Source organism: Varanus komodoensis, unplaced genomic scaffold (assembly GCF_004798865.1).
Source record: "Varanus komodoensis strain SLA01 unplaced genomic scaffold, ASM479886v1 scaffold112, whole genome shotgun sequence".
In the NCBI taxonomy this organism is placed as follows: domain Eukaryota; kingdom Metazoa; phylum Chordata; class Lepidosauria; order Squamata; family Varanidae; genus Varanus; species Varanus komodoensis.
In genome coordinates, this window is record NW_025335322.1 from 626,034 (window position 1) to 647,843 (window position 21,810).

General features: G+C 48.6%; 1 protein-coding gene across 1 annotated transcript in view; it reads left to right on the top strand.

Moving 5' to 3' along the window:
* The first annotated feature begins 13,522 nt into the window (after nt 1–13,522).
* The window catches only part of CARMIL3 (capping protein regulator and myosin 1 linker 3), a 32,745-nt gene continuing 24,457 nt past the window's right edge, over nt 13,523–21,810 (top strand). The window contains exons 1-7 of the mRNA XM_044420890.1: nt 13,523–13,693; nt 14,943–14,993; nt 15,091–15,150; nt 15,233–15,354; nt 17,010–17,107; nt 20,766–20,836; nt 21,703–21,776. Of these exons, the coding sequence (XP_044276825.1) occupies nt 13,523–13,693; nt 14,943–14,993; nt 15,091–15,150; nt 15,233–15,354; nt 17,010–17,107; nt 20,766–20,836; nt 21,703–21,776 (647 nt within the window). The remainder of the gene's footprint in view (nt 13,694–14,942; nt 14,994–15,090; nt 15,151–15,232; nt 15,355–17,009; nt 17,108–20,765; nt 20,837–21,702; nt 21,777–21,810) is intronic.

Genomic DNA, 21,810 nt, shown 5'->3' on the forward strand with positions numbered 1-21,810 from the left:
CCACAGGGGAAGTCCAGGCCCCTCTTTTCTCTCCCGTCCGTCCGTCCGTCCGTCCGTCGCAAGGGCTGACAGGACAGAATCTGAGAACTGGGCACATGGAGAGAGCAAAGGCAGAGCGACAGAGCTGGAATTGTGTGTGTGTGTGTGTGTGTGTAGGTGTCTTGTAATATCCTGTTGCAGAGAAAAATGGACACATGCGTAGAGCAGGGAGAGGCAAATAGGGACACCCATCTGCACGATTCCTCCGCGAGGGACTACAACTCCCATTATCCCTGGCCAGCAGGTGGGGGGAGGCAGGTGCCCAGGACGGGTATTGGAGGGTTTGTTTGGGCATTCGACGACAGGCATCCCGACCACGTATGAAAAGCCGGGGTTACATCTGACACACTCGACATGGAAGATATTACCCCTTTTCCTCTATTTTCCTTCCTTATTTTGATCTGTCCGCCTGTCTGCATGTCGGGCTTTAGCTCCCTCTCCCAGAGAAGGTCCTCCCTTTTTCCAAGGCTTTTTCACCTGGCTCGTTCCGTGCCTGCCAGGGAGCAACCCTGGAGAGGTCACGTCCCGGATCTTACCCAAAGGCTGGATGCAGACGCAAAGTGAGGGATGTGGGAAAAATCCACAATCGATCCAGAAAGGTTAGGATATGTGACTCCAACCTGTGGATTCAGTATCCTCCAAGTCATGAATTCTGCAGACCCAAAGATCCAGTTTTCATGTTGCAGAGAATTAATGAATGCGAACTGGGCCATTTGGGCCGAGTGCGCATTAGCACTCCTGCGCATTAGCATGAGGAGAATAAAATTCTGATTTTTAAAAAGCCGATCCTCTGCATGAGCGGATGGTGGATCAAAGGCAGACGGCACGTTTTTCACAGATTCTCGCTGCGGAGCCACCCCAAAGGGATCGGAGGGCCATGAAACCCACACGCACACATGTGTACGCGCACACACGCGCAACAGCACCATCCCACATCATCTTTGCCCCCATCACTGGCCTGCAATTCACTTCCACCCGCCCTGCTCTCAGCTAAGCCCGAGGAATGAGCCTTCCTTGCCTAGCTCTGCGACTGTTTGCCAATATTTAGAACAAACACCTCCTCTTGTACCCAGACTGGCGTGTCCCCTTGGTGCATACAAAGACACTCCAGCTTATAAATTTACAATAGCTTCTCTGACTGGCTTCATCCTGGGAGAGCCGAGCATGCGAATGTTCCAGACGACAGCCCGGCTGGCCACAAGCACCAGCAGCATCTCTAGCCACGCTCAGACACACACGCTCGCAAAAAGGCCCACACGCACACGAGGGCCAGCCACACCGCAGGTCAGCGACAAAGGCTCCATTGTCCTTGTTTGTTTGTAGGGTAGGAACAGAAGAAGAGCCGCGTTTGAACAGGCGGATCAAAGGCCTGCCTAGCCCAGCGGTCCTTCTGCGCAGTGCCCGGCCAGCTGCTTGTGGGAAGCCGCACTCTCTCACCCATGCTCCCTGGCAGCTGGCACCCGGGGCCGTACAGGGCCGTGGGTCAAGTAGCCGCCTTCAGTCCCGGTGAATTAGCTCCCTCGCCAAGCCATCCATGTTGGCGGCCGTCCCTGCGGCCGCGTGGGATGGCAGTCCAGGATGCACACGCCCCGTGCAGAAGGGCTGAATTTCCCACAGCCTGATGAGAGATGCCCACTTTCCCCACACCAGACGTGATCCTATGCTGCATTATCCTAACCCTTCCCTTCCTTGAGCTAAGAAGCCCCGAACCTTTAGCCTTTCCTCATCTGGGGGTTGCTCCGACCCCTTGATCATTTTTCTTGCCTGGAGTCGCCTCTCCTCAGACTCTAAAATATCCCAGCATTTTGAGATCTCAGCCACGTAGCAAGGGAAAGGGCTGTCTGTACATGCTCAGAGGCACCCTCTTCTTACAGCTGCTCAGAGTGTGACAGCTTGTGTCAAGCCAACCACATGCTTCTGTGTGCTGGTACATTCATAAAGCAAAAGGGATGCCGATAGGAACGGGCCGCACTTCACACACCGCACACGTACGGAAGGTGCGACGAAGCTGTCACACTTCTCCCTTTGGGTTCTGTCTCTGTCTCTCCTCCTCACACGCACGTCGCCAAATAGTAAATAAAAATAAGAGAGGTTCTTAAGAATGAGGTCAGGAGCCACACTGGAATGGCGTTCCCCCCGTTCACTGTGCCATTTCTGCCTTCCAGTGCAGAAGTGGTGTGATCTTCAAGTGGTATAGTCCGTTTTACCATCTCTGGACTCTACCATTCTGTTCCGGTGTGTGCGAAAAGCGGCAAAAGTTACGCGGAGAAAGGTAGAGAGAGCAACTTCATTGTGGGTTGCGTGAGTTTAAATTGAAGCAAAGGAGAACTGAAGAGCTGAGGGCATTAAGAGGCTTGAGGATGATGGGAGTTGTGGTCTGATACTTCTGCCGAGTACCAGGATGAGGAAAGATTCAGGACAACCTTACGTTCTTAAGTGTGGATTTTACCCTAGGGACTAGTTACCCCTTCTGCATGCTCAAATTTCCTGTATATCCCACTAATAAAAGGAAACCAAAGGAGGGAAATGATCTGACTTTGTCCAGTATTAATCGTAATTAAAACTAAAATAGACCCCTTGAGATAAATAGAACTTAGTACTGAAACCAAATAGGATCTTGTGTGGTGAGGAAAGAAAGCAAGGAAGGGGAAAGATAGCATTTATATCTTGCCTCTTTTCCTCTTGCCCAAGACCGCTTACAAATGTCTCCTCCACTCCATTTTATCCTCACAACACTAACCCTGTGAGGTAGGCTAGGCTTAGAGTGCCTGGCCCAGAGTGATCCGACGAGCTCCATGGCTGAGTGGGGACCTGAACCCCGATCTCTTGGGTCCCTAGCCTACTGCTCTAACCACCACCCACACTGGTTGCTTATTAGCAGATGGAGAAAAAGTGAGATAGGATGCAGCTGGCAAAAGGAGTATGTAGGCTCCAGGATATCACAGAACTCTTCACTGAACAGGAGCTCTGTGACACCTGTAAGCTGGCACTAGTCAACACTCACCTGACCTTTGGAGGGTGAACACTTAATGCCAAAAGGACCCTTGCGAATTCAGACCGGTACTGGATGTCACCCAAGTTCTACGATTATGGGGGAGGGAGAAAAACTCAGCTTTCTTCACACGATGAATACTTCTACTCCTCTAGCATGTGTCCTCTAGTTTTTCTTTTTCTTTCTTTTTTCTAACCTCGAAAGCCCCAAATAGCATAGCTTTCCGCACAGGGGTTGACCATTTATGGCTTTGACCATTCCAGTTGCTCTTTTCTGCACCTTCTGCAGCTGCATAAGATCTTCTCTGAGATACAGTGATCAAAAATACACACACCACTCCAACAGTGGCCTCAACATGGATCTGTATGATGTTGCACATGGGGTCAACATCTTCACTGGACTGTCCCCTATAACCTCACCTCCAACTCACAACCCCAGCCATAAAAGTGTAAAGTTAAGATTTCCGCCTTATTGAAGAGCAAAGAAGCACATTTGCCATTTTATTGTCCATTCAGCCAGCTGGGAGAGATCCCTTTGGATCCATTTGTTTTTACCACCCTCGATAATATGGTGTCATCTGAAGGCCACTTGCTAGTGCAAAATGTATTTATTTATTTATATTTAAATTGTTTATAGGCTGCCTTTTAGCATACTGTTCTCCGGGTCCCAAAACATGGTGTTGGGGCACCTCAGTCCTTATTTTTTTTCCATTTGCAAGAAGGAAGCATTTATTCCTGCCCTTGATTTCCTCTTCCTTGGCCCATTAGCAATCCGGTAGAGAAACTGGCCTTTTATCCCAGAACTGCTTATCAGGAACTTTGGATGAGGGGCTTTGTCAAAAGCTTCAAGAAACTCTAAATATACACTATCTACCTGATCACGCCTATTCACATGTTCGTTGACACGTCTGAACTTCAAAATGGTACTGAGGCCGGACTTCCCACTGCAGAAGCCATGCTGGCTCTCCTTCGCCAACACTTGTTCTTCAGTTTGCTTGAAACGTAACACTTTCCAGAAGAGGTACTAATGACTTGTACTTCTGTAGCTCCATTTTAAAGATGGGAGTTAGACTGGCTAGTTTCCAATCTTTCCGGTATTGACATTCTGGAACCATTACGTGCTTTTGTTAGAAATGCCACCTGGGCCCAGGGATTGGTTATTTTTTAAAGGCTTAGAATTTCACTTCTTCTCCCCTTTATTTCAGTTCCTCAGATTCATTCTCTGAAAAGATGGTTTGGATGGAGTCACCGACACCATCTCAAGTGAAGATAGATACATATTTCTTCAACTTCTTGGCAATTTCCCTTCCTTTAGCGTAGCTTTGACGCCGCTGTCATTTCACTTCTGACACATATTAAATAAATGTTTATTGTTAGTTGAAGGAAAAGATACCATAGCATTGTCTGACAGGCAGTAAGAGTCTTTAGATTCCTAGCTTTCGGAGCTGGGAATCGGAGTTCCATCCCTGGCAGGTTGGATCAGAAAGAGGTTCACTGGTTGTCTTCCAAGACTGGGAAAGAAAACTCGGAGAGGAGTATAAAGGATATTCTGGGTGAGGCAGGGAAGAGAGAAGGCTGGACTGGCTACTCCAACTTCCTTTCCTTCTCTAAAACATCATGGCTACATGGCTAAAAATGGCCATGTAGCAAAAATGCAGAGTAGTTTGAATGGGAAAGCCAGGATCACACCCACTGTTTCTCCTGCTCTACCTTGGATGAGTGCGACCCTGGAAATTCTGGAACTTATGCTCTTCTTCATAGGATTGTGCCAGTAATTAGCAATGGACTCTTCTAATTTTGCGAGCTTGTTCTTCAAGTGGTGTCTGGTTTTGCAGACGGTGGAAGGGCGAAGGCTGCTGGAGGGGAATTGCATATTGGAAGGGAAGAGGAGAGGGGGATGCGCGTGTCCCCCCCCCCCCACCGTGGCGTGGAAGGCTGTGCAGAGAGCTTTATCGCCGAACCCAACCCAGTGTAATTATAATAAACGGAGACAAGGGCTCTCACTTCCCAATACCGAGACCTACAAAACGCCTTGGCACTCGCGCCCGTGCTCCTCGGTGCGGCGATACGAACGAATAATTTATAAAGATACCATCAGCCATCCCAAACACGGCCCTCTACTGAGACCAGCTGTATAAGTATTCAGAAATTGCAGATGAACAAACCGGATGAATAGAAATCAATCTCATATTTGCTTTCATCTCTCCCTCTGTCTCACTCGCATGCACGCTCAGGCGGCTTTAGCATTGCTGTCAAGCAAAGCACACAACAGCTTTCGGCACCCGTTTAAATCCCCTAATCCGGCTCATGACGAATTCGCAAAGGTGACCCCACCAAAACGGCAGTAAAGGGGAGTAGGCCGGGTCTTTCTTTCTTAAATTAGACGCCAAGGCAACATGCAGGTTTTCTGGATGGGGCAGGGTGGCCCTGTTGCTTCTAGTCCTGTGATGTGTGCTGGCAAAACTTCCTTTCTTTTCGAGGTTTTGTTGCCTAACAGCTATTGTGTGTGTGTGTGGAGGGGGCGGTTGTTTTCAGACACTGCCGAGCAGACAGGAAAAGCCTAAAAATGGACTTTGTTTCCCCTTTCTCCTGAGCACAATTGATCATGAGAGAAATGAGGTCAGAGCGCTGAGCTGAAAAGCTCAGGCAGCAACACGGGGGCCTCTGAGAAAAGCCTTCGGGGTGCTGCTCCTCCTCTTCCTCCTCTTCCTCCTGCTGACCTGTCTGGCCTACTTGTCCACTCGCCTCTTGCCTGGGTCCAGATGACGGCGGAGCTGAAAAGGAGGGATGCGGGATGTGGCAGAGCCATCACAATCCCACGGGGGCAACGTGTTGAGTGGGTGCACCCACTGGGGAAGCGGCCCTATCAAGGGTGCTGTGCCCCAGGGCCCCACCATCCCTGGGGCCAGCAGCCGGCAGCACCCCGTCCTAGCTCTGGTCCCAAGGTTTGGGATCGCTGTAGCAGGACTGTGCATTTGCAGGATGTTGACCATGGGATGTAGAAATGGAGGGTGCTCTCAGATGTCCTCTGCTCTTTTTGGGTACGCTGCAGAGCAGATCTGGAATATTATAAAGATGGTACTTTCCTCCATTTGGGTTTGGGGCTTCCTGAAATGCCCCCTGGGCAGGGCGTAGGGTGACTTTCCCTGTCTTCTCCTCACCATCGCTCTGTTAGTAGGTTGGCCAAGAAAGATGCGCTTTGGGGCCGATCCTCTCATTTGAGTGGAACCGGACGGCGAGGGAGCGTGGGGGCAACTTGGTGGAAAGGGCAGCCCGACAGGCGGCCATGGTGCATTTTGTTTGGCGCCACTGGGAAAGGGATCCCAAATAAAACCACCTAAAGCCTAGTCCTTTTATACATTGTGTGCCGTTCTGGGCGCCGCAGCTCAGAAAGGATATTATTGGGCAGGGGAAAGTGCAGCACACGGGGACCCAGATGATCAAGGGGCCGAGCAATCCCTTTCGGGGGCTCCTTGGCTTAGATCAAAGGGCGAGCAAAGCGGGTGCAGTTTGCAGAAGGATGCATGGTGCAGAGAAAGTAATCGAGCTGGTCAGGGTCCTCCCATAACACTGAATGGTGGGAAATTCAGGACAGGGGGTGGCGTGATTCCGTGGGATGCGCTGCCACGTCACACGACGGTGGGCCCCAACCTGGATATTTTTAAAAAGGATGAGACAAACGCAGGGAAGATAATGGTGTGGTGCTGCCAGGGGCATTCTGGGAATCGTAGGAATTTCCCCCCACGGCTCTCCGTGGCTGCTCATCGTTCGTCTTATGCTGTGATGGCTACATGCCATCCCTGCTTTCATTCTGACTTTCTCGCCTGGCTGGGGTTGCATCTGATTAATCGTTTGCAGCGTCCTTCCCCTTCTTGTTGGCTGAAAGAGGTTCTCACAGCAGCTTACAAAGACTGAAACTGCGCCAGCTCTTAGGTGAAAAGCACCAAAGGAAAAGCGACTGGGCTGGAGGAGGAAAAAACACAGAGAGGTGTTAGTTCTTGGTTTCAGAATTCATGTGGGAGAACTTGGGGGATAATCTCTGCCTCTTGCCCCTAATGTTCTCCTGGGGAGGCGAGGAGTGCGGCCTGCCAGAAACTCTTTATTTACGTTTAAAACACAGTCCCCTGCCAAAGAGATATGACCTGTTTCAGGAAAAGGTCCCTAGAGCAGCTTGCAGGCAATCATGAAAAAGCCAGGCAGTCCCTGTGGATCACGATACAAAAAAGACACAGCACAGAAGGAAATAGGGATGGCGAGGGAAAAGGAAAAAGGCAAGTGGATTTGTTTTTTAAAGCAAGGTGGCTGAAAGGCCCTGGTTTCATCTGAGCTGTTTGGTGACTCGTAGAAGGAAGGAAGGAAGGAAGGAAGGAAGGAAGGAAGGAAGGAAGGAAGGAAGGACGGACGCATGATGTGGGAGATTCTTCACGTGAAAGGTTGCATGAACCATATCAAGTAGTTGAAAGTTATTCCAGGTTAATGGATGCTAGGTGCAGACATGAGGTCTTGGGCGAAAAAGAATGGATTGGAACTGATTCAGAGCTGGTCTTTATCATGGTCTAACCTTGGAATGTGTCCAGTTTAGCACAGCTGGGGCCATTCAAGCGCACTTTGGATTGTGTGCACTTTGCACGCAACCGTAGGCAGGTATGGACAGAAGAGAATCATACAAGTCATACATACGACGTGTGAGAAGAAGCTCTCTCTCTCCCTCTCTCTTTTGCAGTTTTATACTCTCTCCTGAAGTCAGCTTTGTCGCTTGACGCTCAGATGGCCCGAGTGGCACAAAATTCCTTCTACCGCCTTTCGGGGGTAGCCCAGCTCTCTGGAACCTTCCTCCCCACCATGATCAAGATCCAGATCTGAGGGAGGCTTGGTGGATGGCAGCAAGGAGCAGGGCCTTTTCCGTGCAGGCCCCCAGATTGTGGAATGAACTCTCCAGTGAGGCCCACCTGGTACCTACCCTGTTATCCTCTCAGCACGAGGCTAGGGCTCCCCTCTTCTCCAAGGCATTCAATGGCATGTGGGGTGCATTTACACTGGAATTGTTTTAGCTGCTCAAATTGGTTTCGGTCCTGCGCATTGGAATGTTATCCCGTTTTTATTGTGTTTGTGCTTTTTATGAATTGTCATGAACCTCTCAGAGCACTTTGGCTGTTGTGTGATACAGAAAAGAAAATGATGATTAAGATAGAGGAGGAGGAGGAGGAGGAGAATAGCAACAACAGCAGCAGCAGCAGCAGCAAGAACAACTGTCCCAGAGCTTTGTGGGAAGTTTGCAAGACAAAGCTTAAAACCACTAGCGACCACAACACAGTAAAAAGTGATATAAGAGTATAAGTTTAAGATGGAATTAAACCAAAGTAGGCAGCCAAATACAAGCTAACAAGGGTGCAAGAACTAAAAACGCACCAAGGGTGCTATCCTGGGGCCCCTAGATGGCATCTGAGGGGCCAAAGGATACCAGATCCCTAGTCCCAATGGGCTTTCTTAGAATGAAATGTTTTTGCTAGAGTCTTGCAAAAAATAGGGCATGAGGACAAGGAGGGAAAGATTGGTTCTGCCTCTTCCCTGGCTCTGCACAGGACAGTGGTGGTGAACCTCCGGCACGCGGGCCACGGCAGGCACGGAGAGCCCTCTCCGTCGGCACGCGAGCCAAGTCGCCCCAGCATCACCCCAGCAGCCGAGCATTGGATAACGGCGCACATAGGAGCCATGCGCATGGTCGGAAAGGAGTAGCAGCGCCAGGCGATGAAGTCACAAACCGCGACTCATTAGCCGTGACTCATCCGAGTTTTCGCATGGCCAGTCAGTGCGCTGCCAAGGATATAAATATATTTGCTCGGACTGGCTGTGAGTTGTTTTTTCTCAACTAAAACCTCAGTTTTCGGGTTTTGTTGCAGTGTTAGCACTTTGTGATAAACAAGTGGGTTTTGGGTTGCAGTTTGGGTACTCAGTCTCTAAAAGGTTCGCCATCACTGGGTTAGGGTTAGAAAAACAAGGTGCCCTGGTAAGATTTTGATGCTTCGAATGTTTGTAGAATGGGCAGAAATGATGAGCAGTGCAGAAAAAGCTACTCAAGGAAGTGTTTTTCAAAATCGCCCTCTTTTCAATGGAACTTTTGCCCTCTATTAGGGTTAGGGGTGCGCACCAGGGTAGGGTTAGAGTTAGGAAAACGAGGTGTCCTGGCATGACTTTGATGGTTGGAATGTGTTTAGCATGGGCAGAAATGATGAGCTGGGCAGAAAACACTACTCAAGGAAGGCTTTTTCAAAATTGCCCTATTCTCAATGGACCTTTAGCCCTCTATTAGGGTTAGGGGTGTGCACCAGGGTAGGGTTAGGGTTAGGAAAACGAGGTGTCCTGACATGATTTTGATGGTTGGGATGTGTTTAGAGTGGGCAGAAATGATGAGCAGTGCAGAAAAAGCTACTCAAGGACGGCTTTTTCAAAATCGCCCTCTTTTCCATGGAACTTTAGCCCTATATTAGGGTTAGGGGTGTGCACCAGGGTAGGGTTAGGGTTAGGAAAACGAGGTGTCCCGGCATGACTTTGATGGTTGGGATGTGTTCAGAATCAGCAGAAATGATGAGCTGTGCAGACAAAGCTACTGAAGGAAGACCTTCTGTATTCAGTGGGCCTTTTTCAGAGGAAAATGCTCATAGGATTTCTGTCTTATCTGGTGAATGTAGATGTGGATCCACTTAATTCCTCCCATGAATCGGCTAACAATTTCTTTAAAGAGGCAATGGTCCTGTTACTAATTAATTAATCCATTGACTGGATTCATTTGACGGCTATTTCATTAACAGTTTCCAAACTAGGCCTTTGGTTTTCGCAATGTGAAACATATACAGAAGGGGGAGCTTGACCAGTTGCATTTCTGCCTGTCTTGCAGCAATCCATGTAGGGCAACTTGGTGAGATGAGGCAGTGAGGACCAGGACATGGGTGGGCAACTGAAGGCCCTCCAGATGTTGATAGACTACAGCCCCCATCACTCTCGGCCAAGCCTTGCTGCAGAGGCTGATGGGAACTGGGAGCTCCACAACAGCTGAGGGGACATGAGTTGTCCCCAGATCGCCCACAGCTGGGTGGGACTAGAACCCGGATCTCCTGGAACCCAGTCCAGCCCTCTAGCCGCAACACTACGCCAGATCTTGGCAAATTTCATGCTTTCTCGGTCCTGCTTGTCCCGGGACGCCTTGGCGCATGGGCCTTCACGGCCTGTGAGGCCTTCCAGGGCTGCCATTTTGAGGACTGTGCAGTGGCGGGAGCAGGGCCCTCGGGGGAGGCTCAGAAGCAGCCATGCCTGCTCCTGCGGAAACTGTTCCTCGCTGCCTCGGCTGTCAGGAGCGATCCATCTCTTCCGCCGAGCCTGTCGCCTCCGATGCTTCGCCCCAGTTCCTCGTGCACCCGGCTGGGGACGCCCCCCTCGCTCTCCGCCCGCGGCAGGCTGGTGGCCTCAGTTTACCCTGAGGCATCGTGAGAGGACACCCACCACCCGGGACTCTCCCATCGGGGCACCCTTGCTTGGCTGAAGCTGAGAAACCACCCAGCGTGGAAAATGGATCGATTCTCTCTTTCCCTCTCTCTGTGTTCCCTTGACCATCCGCAAAGCACTCCCCTCCTCGCTCAACCCTTTTGTAATCTGGGTAGGAGAGCAGAGAAACTTGTGTTCACAAGACCTCTTGTCCGGGAAATAAAACAATCTGTACATCGACTGGAAGGAGAGTTAAAATCGATCAACAGCCAAACCCTCAGCTTTTAAAAATTATTATTTGCAGGAGAGACGCCCTAGGCATGAAATCCTGGTCCAGGGGTGCACAACGCACGGCCCACGGACTTTGTGTAGTTCGCCGAGTCTCTTTGGGCAGCAGGCGATCTAGCAAGAAACGGGCAAATGGGCCGACGAAGAGCAAACCAGCAGTATTTGCAAGAGGACGGCTTGCAGAGCCTTCAGCCTGTTATAGCATGTGTGAGACAGAACGCCTTGCTCAGCACACTGTGAAGCGCAAGCTAACAGCAATGCTGTTATGCTCTCCCTCGCCCTCTGACCCCTTTCTGCAGGCCCCCTCGCTCATCCTAGGCCGGGTTCCTTCTTGCTCCCTCTTACCTAGGAACAGTTCTCCTAAAGCTGCATACACACAACCTTTCTCTTTAACCCTGTGTTTGCAAGCACGAAGGAGCCCCCGGCTTCTCCAGTCGCTGCCTCCCTGCCGCACTGATTCCGTCAGGAAATACGCGTGCAAAGAAGACACGCCTTGTTTCCTTGCAGGATTGGGGCCCCACAGCTTGCCGAAGAGCTTTGGGGAGTGGTGAGGTTGTGGCCCCGGCAGGTCCTGGGTGGTGGTGGGGAGCGGGGGCATACAACCTCCCAGCCCTGCAAAATTTGACCACTCCTGCTCCAATAGCATATCTTGTTTGCTCAGTTCTGAGAGCCCTAAGTGGTGTGTTGCTAAAGGCATCCAGAGGAGACCAAGGTGGAGATGGCAGGTCTAAAGACCAAATCCTATCAGGCACGTTTATTTATTTATTTATTTTTCAATTTATATCCTGCCTTTTTCCTACAAAGGGCTCAAGGCAGCTTACATCATTCTCCTCCTCCATCTTATCCCCGCAACAACAACCCTGTGAGGTAGGCTGGGCTGAGAGGCTGTGACTGGCCCAGAGTCACCCAGTTGGCTCCATGGCTGTGCGGGGACTCGAACCCGGATCGTCTGAGTCCCAGTCCCGTGCTCTTAACCACTACGCCACACGGGCTCTTGAAGGCACTTGGCAAGCTTAGACCAGAGAAGAACATCACGGGTTGATCTCGTCAGGTATCCAAAGGACCATCACATACATGGATGGAGCAAATTTGTCTTCAGCCCCTGTAGGACCCAAATCGACAGGCCCAAATTGCAAGAAGAAGGATTTTGGCAAAATATTAGAAAGAACATACTGATCATAGGATCTATCCAACAGTGGAAAAGTAGCTATCTAACCCTGGCAGACTCTTCTTCGTGAGATGTTTCTAAACGAAGCTGGAAGGCCACCTCATAGGGGCGTTGTAGCAATAAATGGCAGCGAGTTGAGCCCCCTTGGTGGCTCCAGGTTTCTGTAAGAAGGAGTTCATTATGAGCGGTTCTGTGTTATTTTGGTGCCTTCATATCCCCACTTTCCTTCAAGAGGCTCAAAGTCTCAGCACGGACCGTTCTCCCCATATTATCCTCAGAAGAACCCTGGGAGGTATGCTGACAAAATTGAGATCAACCAGGGACTTTCTATCTTTGGAATTCGAGTTTTTGGTTTGTTTTTCAATGTGCTTTAAAATGTTTCCATTGAGGGATGGTTTTGAAAAGCTTCAGTCCTGAGCTGTGTTAGGTGATTTCATCGCGGCCTAAAGCAGCCTTTCCCAACCTGTGGCTTACCAGATGGGAATGATGGGGTTTGTAATACAACACATCTTGAGGAGACCTGGGTGGAGAGTGCCAGCTTAAACCACTTCCTAAAATCTAAACCGAATCCCTAAGGCAAAATTCTGAAAATTCCAAATTAGGAGAATATAAATTCTTCCCTTCCTTGTTTTTACATGTTAATTCAAGGGAAGAAAATGGGCTTGTGACTTTTTCAGTTCAGTTCTACTGTAATTATCTTCGTGATAAAGGGAGACGCGTCACATGGATTCCACAGGATCTTCTTTTGTTTCACTCTGATGCTGCAGATTCTGGTGTTGTCAGAATCCCGGAATCTCAATTTGAGAAGAGGGAATAAAACGCGGGTTCGTGGGAAAGACCAAGCATCCAGACCGTCTGAGGCTTTATTGTTTTACCCCCCAAGGTTCCTGGGGTACTCACGATAATGCATGCATTACCAGGCAGGCAGAGATGAACTCTGCTGCCAAGCTTCAACACCATTACAGGGCATTTATAGGTACACAGGTACAGGGCAATTGATGACAGAATGCAGAGATTACAAGAAGATTCTGAGGTCATTGCATACAGAACAGATAAAGGAATGTCAGTCAATCACACAGTAACAATGGGATTACAATATTTCTAATTGCCTGTATTGACACTTTAGTTCAGTAGCTTGAACCCATCTCCAGGTCTGCTTAAGACATGTAAATTCAAGCCACTGAAACTATGCATGAGCTCAAGACTCTCCTCTAGACAATTCAGACATTCTGAATTGGCCAGGACACGTGGAGCCCTGGGATAGGAAGATACTTCCCTGAATTCCAGCAATGACTATTTACAATGTAAATTTGGGCTAAAATGGCCTGTCTGCTGTAGCCTACAGCTAAAGGTGAGAGAAAGGAGCGGGGGGGGGGGGGGAATGCCTTTTTAAACAGTGACAGCTTGGTTTTGAGAAGGAAGACAGGATTTGATCGCACCATGCAAAGGCACACAGGAGTAATGCTTTTCAGACAGGATTTATCCAAATTTTCCCAACAGTGTCAAGAGCAATTCCAGGCCCCCTTTTCCGCCTGGAAGTGGATCCGAAGCTTACATATGGTGGGTGTGGAGGACGCGGCCGATCAGTGGAAGCCCCACATTCTTGTTCTAACCTTGCAACCCTCCTTTCCAGACAGCATCCGGAAGTTTCTGAACCGGCCTGCCATCCATCTCCTGGTGCGCGTGAAGCTCGAAACCAAACCCAAGAAAAATGAAGACCGGGTGCTGGTGAGAACCATCTTGGGATGGGAGGAGAGACAGGAGCATAATTTTGGGGGCCGTGATGGTGGAAAGGGCTGCAGGGGGTAGGGAAGCCGTCCTTGGCCCTCCGGCCATTCTCCAGATGGCAGCACCCTTTCCCCATTTTCCCCAGCCATGGATCATTTAGTGGTTTTCCAGTTTTATGGATTCCCAGTTTTTAAGGATTGCTCCAAGTAAGACCTTTCTTTCAATGACAACATGGCGGCATTTTTGTGTTTTGGCTCCTCCCCCTTTTGGCTCCTCCCCCTTTTCCTTCAGCCCCTCCCTCAGGAAGCAGCTCCCGGATGGAATCTGGCCCTCGGGCTCTCTGCGCTTGTTCACAGACCACAAACACACACACACAATCAATATCTAACCTTACAGTGAGTCTCTCCACTTGCTATTTCCAGAAATCTTTGGGAGGAGCCATCCAGCCATATCAGAATGCCAGGAAAACCTCCCCTCATTCCCTCTAACAGCTACACAGCAGGCAGAAGTTCACTAGGTATAGCTCTTCTCACTTCCTGCAGGGAAGAGCTTTACCTGTTGGATTGTGTTTCTTCTGCAGCTGGTAAAGCTTAGCTCTTGACATTCTGTTTGCTAGAGCGAAACCAACCTCTTTGCGGGGTTGATTCCTCGGCTTGTAGGGGTAATCCTAATGACTTTCTTCGCTGGACAGTTGTGAGTAGACGTACCATGCAGATGTTTGATACATCACAAAAGCAAGGTGCGGCTATTGTGGTGGCTGGGAGAGGGAAGGAACTTCTCGTATACATGCCTCGGACCCCAAATCATGCGTCCTCCCCCTTCCTTCTTCCCGCTTCAGTTTTTCCCACCCCAGAGATGCCCTCTCCCCCGACACACAGACCTTTTCTTCCCAGCAGTTGTATAATTAATTATTCCATGTTTATCTCTTTCCCACTCCAAGCGCCAGGTTACACGGTTTGACCCCTCTCTCTTTCATAAGCATAATGCCGAACAGAAAGAAAGTGCTTGGCCCAAGCCTTGGTACCTCCGTCTCTGCAGTCATGGACTGAAGTCTTTGGCCTGCAATTCCCAGAATCCCTGACCGTTGGCCACACTGGCTGGTGCTTCTGGGACTTGTAATACCAAACATCTAGAAGGCCTCAGGTGATCTGCCCCAGGCAGAAATCAATACACACACTCCGTGAGTGTGTCTAACCCTCACAATAAAATGCAGATTCACGGCCACTGAATTCTTCTCTCTTTCTGGTAGGTTCTTACCACGTGGCGTATCTACCTTTTTGGGCTTAAGGTGCCGGCCAAGGTGAGTGAACAGTGAAAAGAAGAGCAGGGAGTGTACAGAGAGGAGGTAATCCAGTTGCTAGTAATCTGGTTTGACGCTTCTCTCCCGTCTTGTCCAGGTCGAGTGCTCTTTCAATGTCCTGGAGATCCGAGCATTAAACGCACTGAATCACAACCAAGTAAGGAGACCTCTTTTCTCCAAAGACATTCCACGGATATCTGGAGGCAGATCCCTAACCTCTCTCTCCTTCCCATGTTCAGATCCTGGTGGAAACAGAGAAAGCAAGCTACAATTTTAAATTCCCCACCCCAGAAAGTGCCGACCAGGTCACCAGACACGTCAATACCGCCTTAGCCAAAATTTTCCCGAGCCCGGCTTCTGTGTGAGTTTGTGGTGGCACCAAAGGTGTCGGGTGTGAGGGTGGATGGGTTTTCAGCAATTGTTAAAATGTGCTTCCGCAGCGCCTTGCTGTGCAGGCATCCACAAAGAATCAAGGTCAATTTCTCTACTCTGGGAAGCATTGCTTATTTCTGGGCATCGCGCTGTTCTTAAGGGCAGGTGAGCAGGCTGGACCATCTGTTATCTAGTCAGTTGGCAACCTGACTGCAAAAAATGGACACAGCTCAATGTGAAAAGGAGAACTTGGCAGCTGCGCTATTTGTGGGTGGTGTGAGCAGGTACCTGAAGGATTTAACAAGTGTGGTGTGTTGATTAAGAATGCCCATTTGGGGATACAGTAGACTCTCGACTATCCGGCCTCCATACTATCCGGCCTCCGTACTAACTGGCCTAGTTAAAAAATAACTATCAATGAACAGTAAAATAAGTTTAAATAATTTTTGTAAGAATTAAGCCTACGTTTTACGTAATGTTTTGTTTATTTTAAAAGTGTATGTATTCGTACTGTACAGTGTACATGATTTTATGTTTCCTGCAATTAAGTTAGACATTATAACATTTATCTTAACATGTGTACAATATTTTTATCTGTGGACTTCTTTTTTCTGTAATAAATTTTTAAAATGTACAGTACATAAAAAACATTTACAAAGTACTGGCCTGTACTAAGAGGTCAGAAAATATGAATAAGGGTGGGTTTTGGTATAAAAAGGGTGTTTTTAATGGTATGGGTGGGGTAGGAAATGAGCATTTATAGAACTCTGGCCTATCCGGCCTTTTTGCCATCCGGCCTGCCCTTCCGTGCCACATGAGGCGGGACAGTTGGGAGTCTACTGTATCTGGTTTTAGTTCCCACCCCTCCGTGAAGCAATTTGGGCAGTCACTCAGCTTGACCCACCTTGCAGGGTTGTTGTGGTGAGGACAAAATGGGGTGGAGCAGGGCTGTATAAGCAACCTTGAGGTTCTTGTGAAAGGAAATATGGTGGGACATAAATACAGGACGATGATAAGCATCACCGTAGCAGCAGTAGGAAAAAGACTGGACTCGCACTCTGTCACATCGCTTCTCTCCACTTCTGGGCTAAAACTGACGTGCTTTCCAGTTCCACCACAAATGAGAATATGGCTTGCACACTGCACCGCACGGGTGCCTAAAGCTGGGTGTGCTGCATTTCGTTCCCCCCGAGGCCAAATTCCGTTCTGGAAAAGCCTTCCAGGGACGGGTGAGTCTCAGGCAAGAGGACATGGCTTAAAATACCAAACATGCCAGCGTGTTTGGGGTTGAATCTCTTGCTTCCAGTAATTCAGGCCTTAGGGGAACCATTCTAGCCCTTTAGGACGGGGGACTGCACTGATGTTGGGAAACGCACAAGTGTTGGGTGTTGTGGGGAAGCCCGGTGTGCAGAGTTTGACACTGGGGCTGCGACTGTGTGACCACCCTGGCCAGGAGGGATGCAGAGAGCCCAAGGGCCAAACAACACCATGGCTGTTTTGGCCAATAAGCCCTAGCCAAACAAGCCAGTGGGAAGGGATGATGGGAGTCAAAACCCAAACATCTGGAGTGCAGGCGATTGTCCACCCCGGCGTTAGGACCTGGGGGTCCGCCCCGTCTCTCCAACCGCTTCTCTTTCCCTGCAGCTGCCTCATACGCCATGGGAACGTGGAGACGCCGGAGACGCCACGGGACATGTCCCCCAATTCCGAGAGTTCCAGTTCCACCACACACAGCATTTGCGGTGAGAAAGGGGGCCGGGAGCCCCCTGGTCACTGAAGGACGGCAGGGAGAGGCGGGTGGAGTGCTCCAGGCCTGGCAAGGTTTCCGGCTTTGTCGGACGTGTTCCGGAGAGCCAGGCAGCGCAATCTTCATTCATGGGAAATTATATGAAATTTTAATTACTGCTGCTGCATTATCCACTTAACCCACTGACCTGAATCCCAGAAGGGCTTCCGGAAAAACACACAAATTGCCTCGTTGGATCAGACTGAAGGTCCATTTAGGCTGGCATTGTGTCTCCAGCCCAAGCAGCCAGGTGGGCCCAGGTGGCTCACAGACAGGGCCTGGCAAGCAAGCGCCACCTCCTCTTGTTTGCCTCTGACATCTGACGATCGGAGATAGACTACCCCTAGATGCAGAAGCTCCATTGGGAGTGATGGCGGCCAGGTGGTTCTGTTTTGTATCTCTGTGGCAAATAGATTTGGCGAGATGTCTCTTCCGTCAGTTGGTGTAATCCTTTTCTTTAAGCTGCCCAAGCTGGTGTGTATCACCGCTCCTTGTGGCAAGGAGTTCAACTGTCCAAAGAGCCAAGTCCTGCGACACCTCACAGAGCTGGGGTCTCCAACATGGAAGCCGTAAGCAGCACTTCTCCTGGAGTCAGCCAAGCCCTTCTGCCTCCCCTCATTTTTATCTCATGCTTTAAGATCTTTTCAAATTAATTTAATCCCCATTTTAATTAAACAAACCTGTTTTTACCTGGGAAACTGACATACCGCAAACAAAGACCTTCCTCCAATGCCTTTTTTATATTGGTTCAAAATCACAGCCTTTTATTTTGGAGCTCAACTCCCAAACACAGCCTTGGACTGAGGTTTTGGGGCAAGTGACTTTTCTCTTAGTCACCGCAGTTTCCGTTCTGGGAAGCGAGAATTCTGGGGACAGCCGTGCCCATGACAGCAGCCATAGCCCTCTTCAAATCTAGCTGTGATACCAACCGGAAAATCCTGGGCACCTGTGCTAAAGGCAAATGGAGAGAGAAAACTCACTCTATCGTTCTGTTTCTTGTCTTGGAGGGTGGAAGGGCCGCATCAGCACCACTAAGCAGCTGCCTGGCCATGCGCCTGTGATGCTCTTGCGTCTTAGCCAGCACCGCTTCCAGCTCACCCAAGCGGAGGGCAGCCTGTTTCCCCCAGCTCCCAGGGTGTTTATGTGAAACAGTGTGAAAAGAACAAGCCAAGCCTTGAAGGCATGAATATTTCATTGAAGTGGCTTTCTCTGGCCCCACAGCCAAAAAGAATCCTGGAAGGGGGATGGCATATAAGGAATAGGGACTGGGGAGGGGAAAGGGAAAAAAAATAAGCGGATTTTCAGTAATTCTGGTGGAACGGCCTTGTGTTTCCCCTTCTCTCTTGTTGCATCCAACTGGAGCAAGCCCCGATGGATAAAGCAGCATCCAAACCCAACTGAATAATAAGTGAAAGATCATTAAACTAAACAATAGGATAGCAAAGGAAAGCAGTGAATAGGCCCAAGGAAAAGGGGAACAGAAGACCTGAGTGCCAGAAAACTGGGCTGCCTTCGTCCCTTTAAGTCAGCCTTCCGGAAGCCTTCCAGATGTGCGGAACGATGTAATTGCAGGTCCAACGGCGTAATTGTGGTGCAACCGTTGGGAGGGTGGCCGGTCAGAAAAAGTTGCCCACGTAGGCTGTGTAATTCTGGGAGGGCACTAGGCGTCCTGCAGGACTCCAGAGCAATCAGCAGAGTGCCAAAGATGGGAGAAAGGGGGCAAGGGAGAGCCGTCAGTGAGCGCCAAAGGAGCCGTGTTTTGGCGTTCACAAGCAAATGCCCAAATCCCCGTCAGTCTTACTAGGCAAGCCGGAAGATTTCCAAAATTGTGCAGCCTTTGATTTCTGCAGATCTCTGTGCTGGGCAGGAAGTTACATAAAGCAGGCTGAGTGTCTGGGGAGGGAGGGGAAGGGGACACAACGCTGGCCGGGGGATGAAGGCTTGGCTTCCCCGGGCGCACGGTCTCGTCGCAGAAGGTTCACGGACGTTCACGTGAGATGCAGTGCGGCGCTGCCCTCGGGAGGAAGACTCTGATCCTGAGAACAGGTCTCAAAGCCAGCTGTTTCCTCAGAAGTGTCTCCAACGTGGGCTCTGGAGAGCAGCCCCGGGTTCCCAGAGAAGAGGACGAAAGAGCAGACATTGGCATATGCTAATCTGCAAGTCTTGAAACAAACCAGATGGGTCCCATTTAATGTGCATTTTCGTGCTTTAGCCTTATGGGGGTAATAAGGGGGTTTTGCATTTTTCCATGGCTGCTTCTTTCATTGAATTTTATTTTATTTACTTAAAACTGTTGTATGCTGTCACCACCTGTCTTGGCATCTCAGGACGGTTCACAATACGTAAATTGCCTACAATAATAATTTAAAATCCCTGCAGAACCTACCACGCAGCTGAGGAAAAGTAGTCCTGCGGAATCTGTAGGCTGAATTCTTAGACGTTCAAACTGCTTTGAGTCCATTCCACATTTGGCTGGGTCTTTACTTTTAAACCAGACTTGGACTGAACATTCCTTCAAAATTTTATTTACTTATTATTTTATTTTGTTCCACTTCTTTGCTGCCCATAACTCAAAGGTTCTCTGAACAGCTTACAAACTGAAAGCAACATATAATACAATGGATGAAACAGATAAAATAGATAAAAACTGTAAAATCATAGATCACAACTATCTCAAAATAAAATTATACAACCACACACAATATGATAAATACAGCCAATAAATTCACATTTAAAAAAGTAATAACAAAGTATAAATTAAATAAATGAAATTAACCAAAAGCTTGTTTGAAGAAAAAATCTACGTGGATCTAAGTGGGCAGGTAGAAATATGTGAGGAGAGAAACTCCCTCAGGTACCCTGGTCCCTAGTCATTTAGGGCTTTTTATGTCATAAAACTGAGGGCAGTTCTCTCTAAAAGAGGACATGTGGCCACCCCACTTGGCCCAGGTGTCTCTCCAGCAGGCTAGATCTGTAGGTGCAGGTATTTCAAATTTTTTACAGAAAAGCATTCATTTATTTGATGACAGTCTTGTAGACACTGGTACAATCCAGACCCAGGTCTTACCTTTGTAAGACCCTTAATGCAATTAAGGACTTAATGCTTTTGAAGGGGTGGTTTGAATGGATATAACCTACAAATGGATAAATACATGAATATTTGGCCTGCCTAAAGGGGTATAAAATTCATAGGTCTTCATCGTAATTGATCTAGTCATTGTATTTTTTATTTTTCTGTTTGTGTTTTTCTTTTGGTTTGCTTTTGATTTGTTTTATAAATCACAACCAAAACTGGGCCGAGAAAACACTTCCCAGACCCAGCTTCCCTGCAAATAAAGGCCGCTGAGTGATAATATAACTGTTTCTACTTCTTTCAAACTTGGGACTCTTTTTATTATTGGCTAGAGAAACGGGACTTCGTATAGATTTAAATATGTTTTTAAGTTATCATAAATAGAAGGAAAAGATGTGGAGGCTGACCCAGCGGGCCCGATGTTTTTGATGATCGATGTTGTTTTTAGTTTTTAGTTTTTGTTTTTAGAATTATAAGTTTAAATAAAACTTATTATAAAAAAAGGGCCATTGAGTGATAATATAACTCTGTTTCTCTGCAGGAGGGTTTTCCGAAACGTACGCAGCTCTGTGTGACTACAACGGGCATTCTTGCCGTGAGGAGGTGCAGTGGGTAAGTTTGGGGGACGGGGAGAGTGAGGGGAGATGGGCAGAACCCCGTTTTGATGCAGAAAAAGTTGTCCTTGTAGCAACATCGTCTCCTGTTCGGAGGTCCCCGAAGTGGCCTCTGCCAACCCCCATTGTGTGCAGGATGGAGAATTACCACACTGAAAAATCACTCCAAAAGGTCTCACGTAGCAACTCCGATGAAGGTTGTTCTCACCGCCTCACCCACCGAATGGTCCCCGCGCTTCTTAAAAATGCAAACTTTCCGGAGGGAAAAGAAACTCCCAGTTTGACGGTTTTTCCACCTTATAAAAAGGGTTGTGTGAATTTTGTTTGGTTTTTAAAAACACATCTTCTGATCAAAATGATATCCAAATTGGCTTTGAGAGGAAATGGAAGGAGATGTAGTTAACTGGGAAAGGGAAATCCGTTGAAAACAATCAAAATCCGTCAAACAGTCGAGGGAATCCGTCAAAAATGGGAGCCTTGGAAAATGTCTGTGCATATTGAGGGATAATTGGACATTCCTGGCCCCTTTTTGGAAATGTGGGGGAAAGAGATGTGATTGCAGATGAGTTTCCTCCCTCTCTCTCTCTCTCTCTCTCTCTCGGTCTCTCTCTTGTGTGTGTGTAAATGCAGCTATTTGGTTTTGTGGGGTGAAGGCCAAAGTTTCCTTCCTCATTCCATCCGAGCTACAAAACTCAATGTGTAACCTTAGGTTGTTAGTTTTCTCTCAGCCTACCTCACAAGGTTGTTGTTCAAAGGAAGAACCTGAAATCCGTGTATGCCACTCTGAGTTCTTAGAGGGAATTTATTACTTTTAGGAATTTAATCCATGGATATTTGATTTGTTTGCTCATCTCCCCTTCTCAGGATGTTGATACTATTTATCATTCTGAAGACAACCGGGAATTCAACTTGCTGGATTTCTGCCACCTGGAAAGCCGGTGAGAAAAGGGAATGTCTGTGCTCTGCTCACTT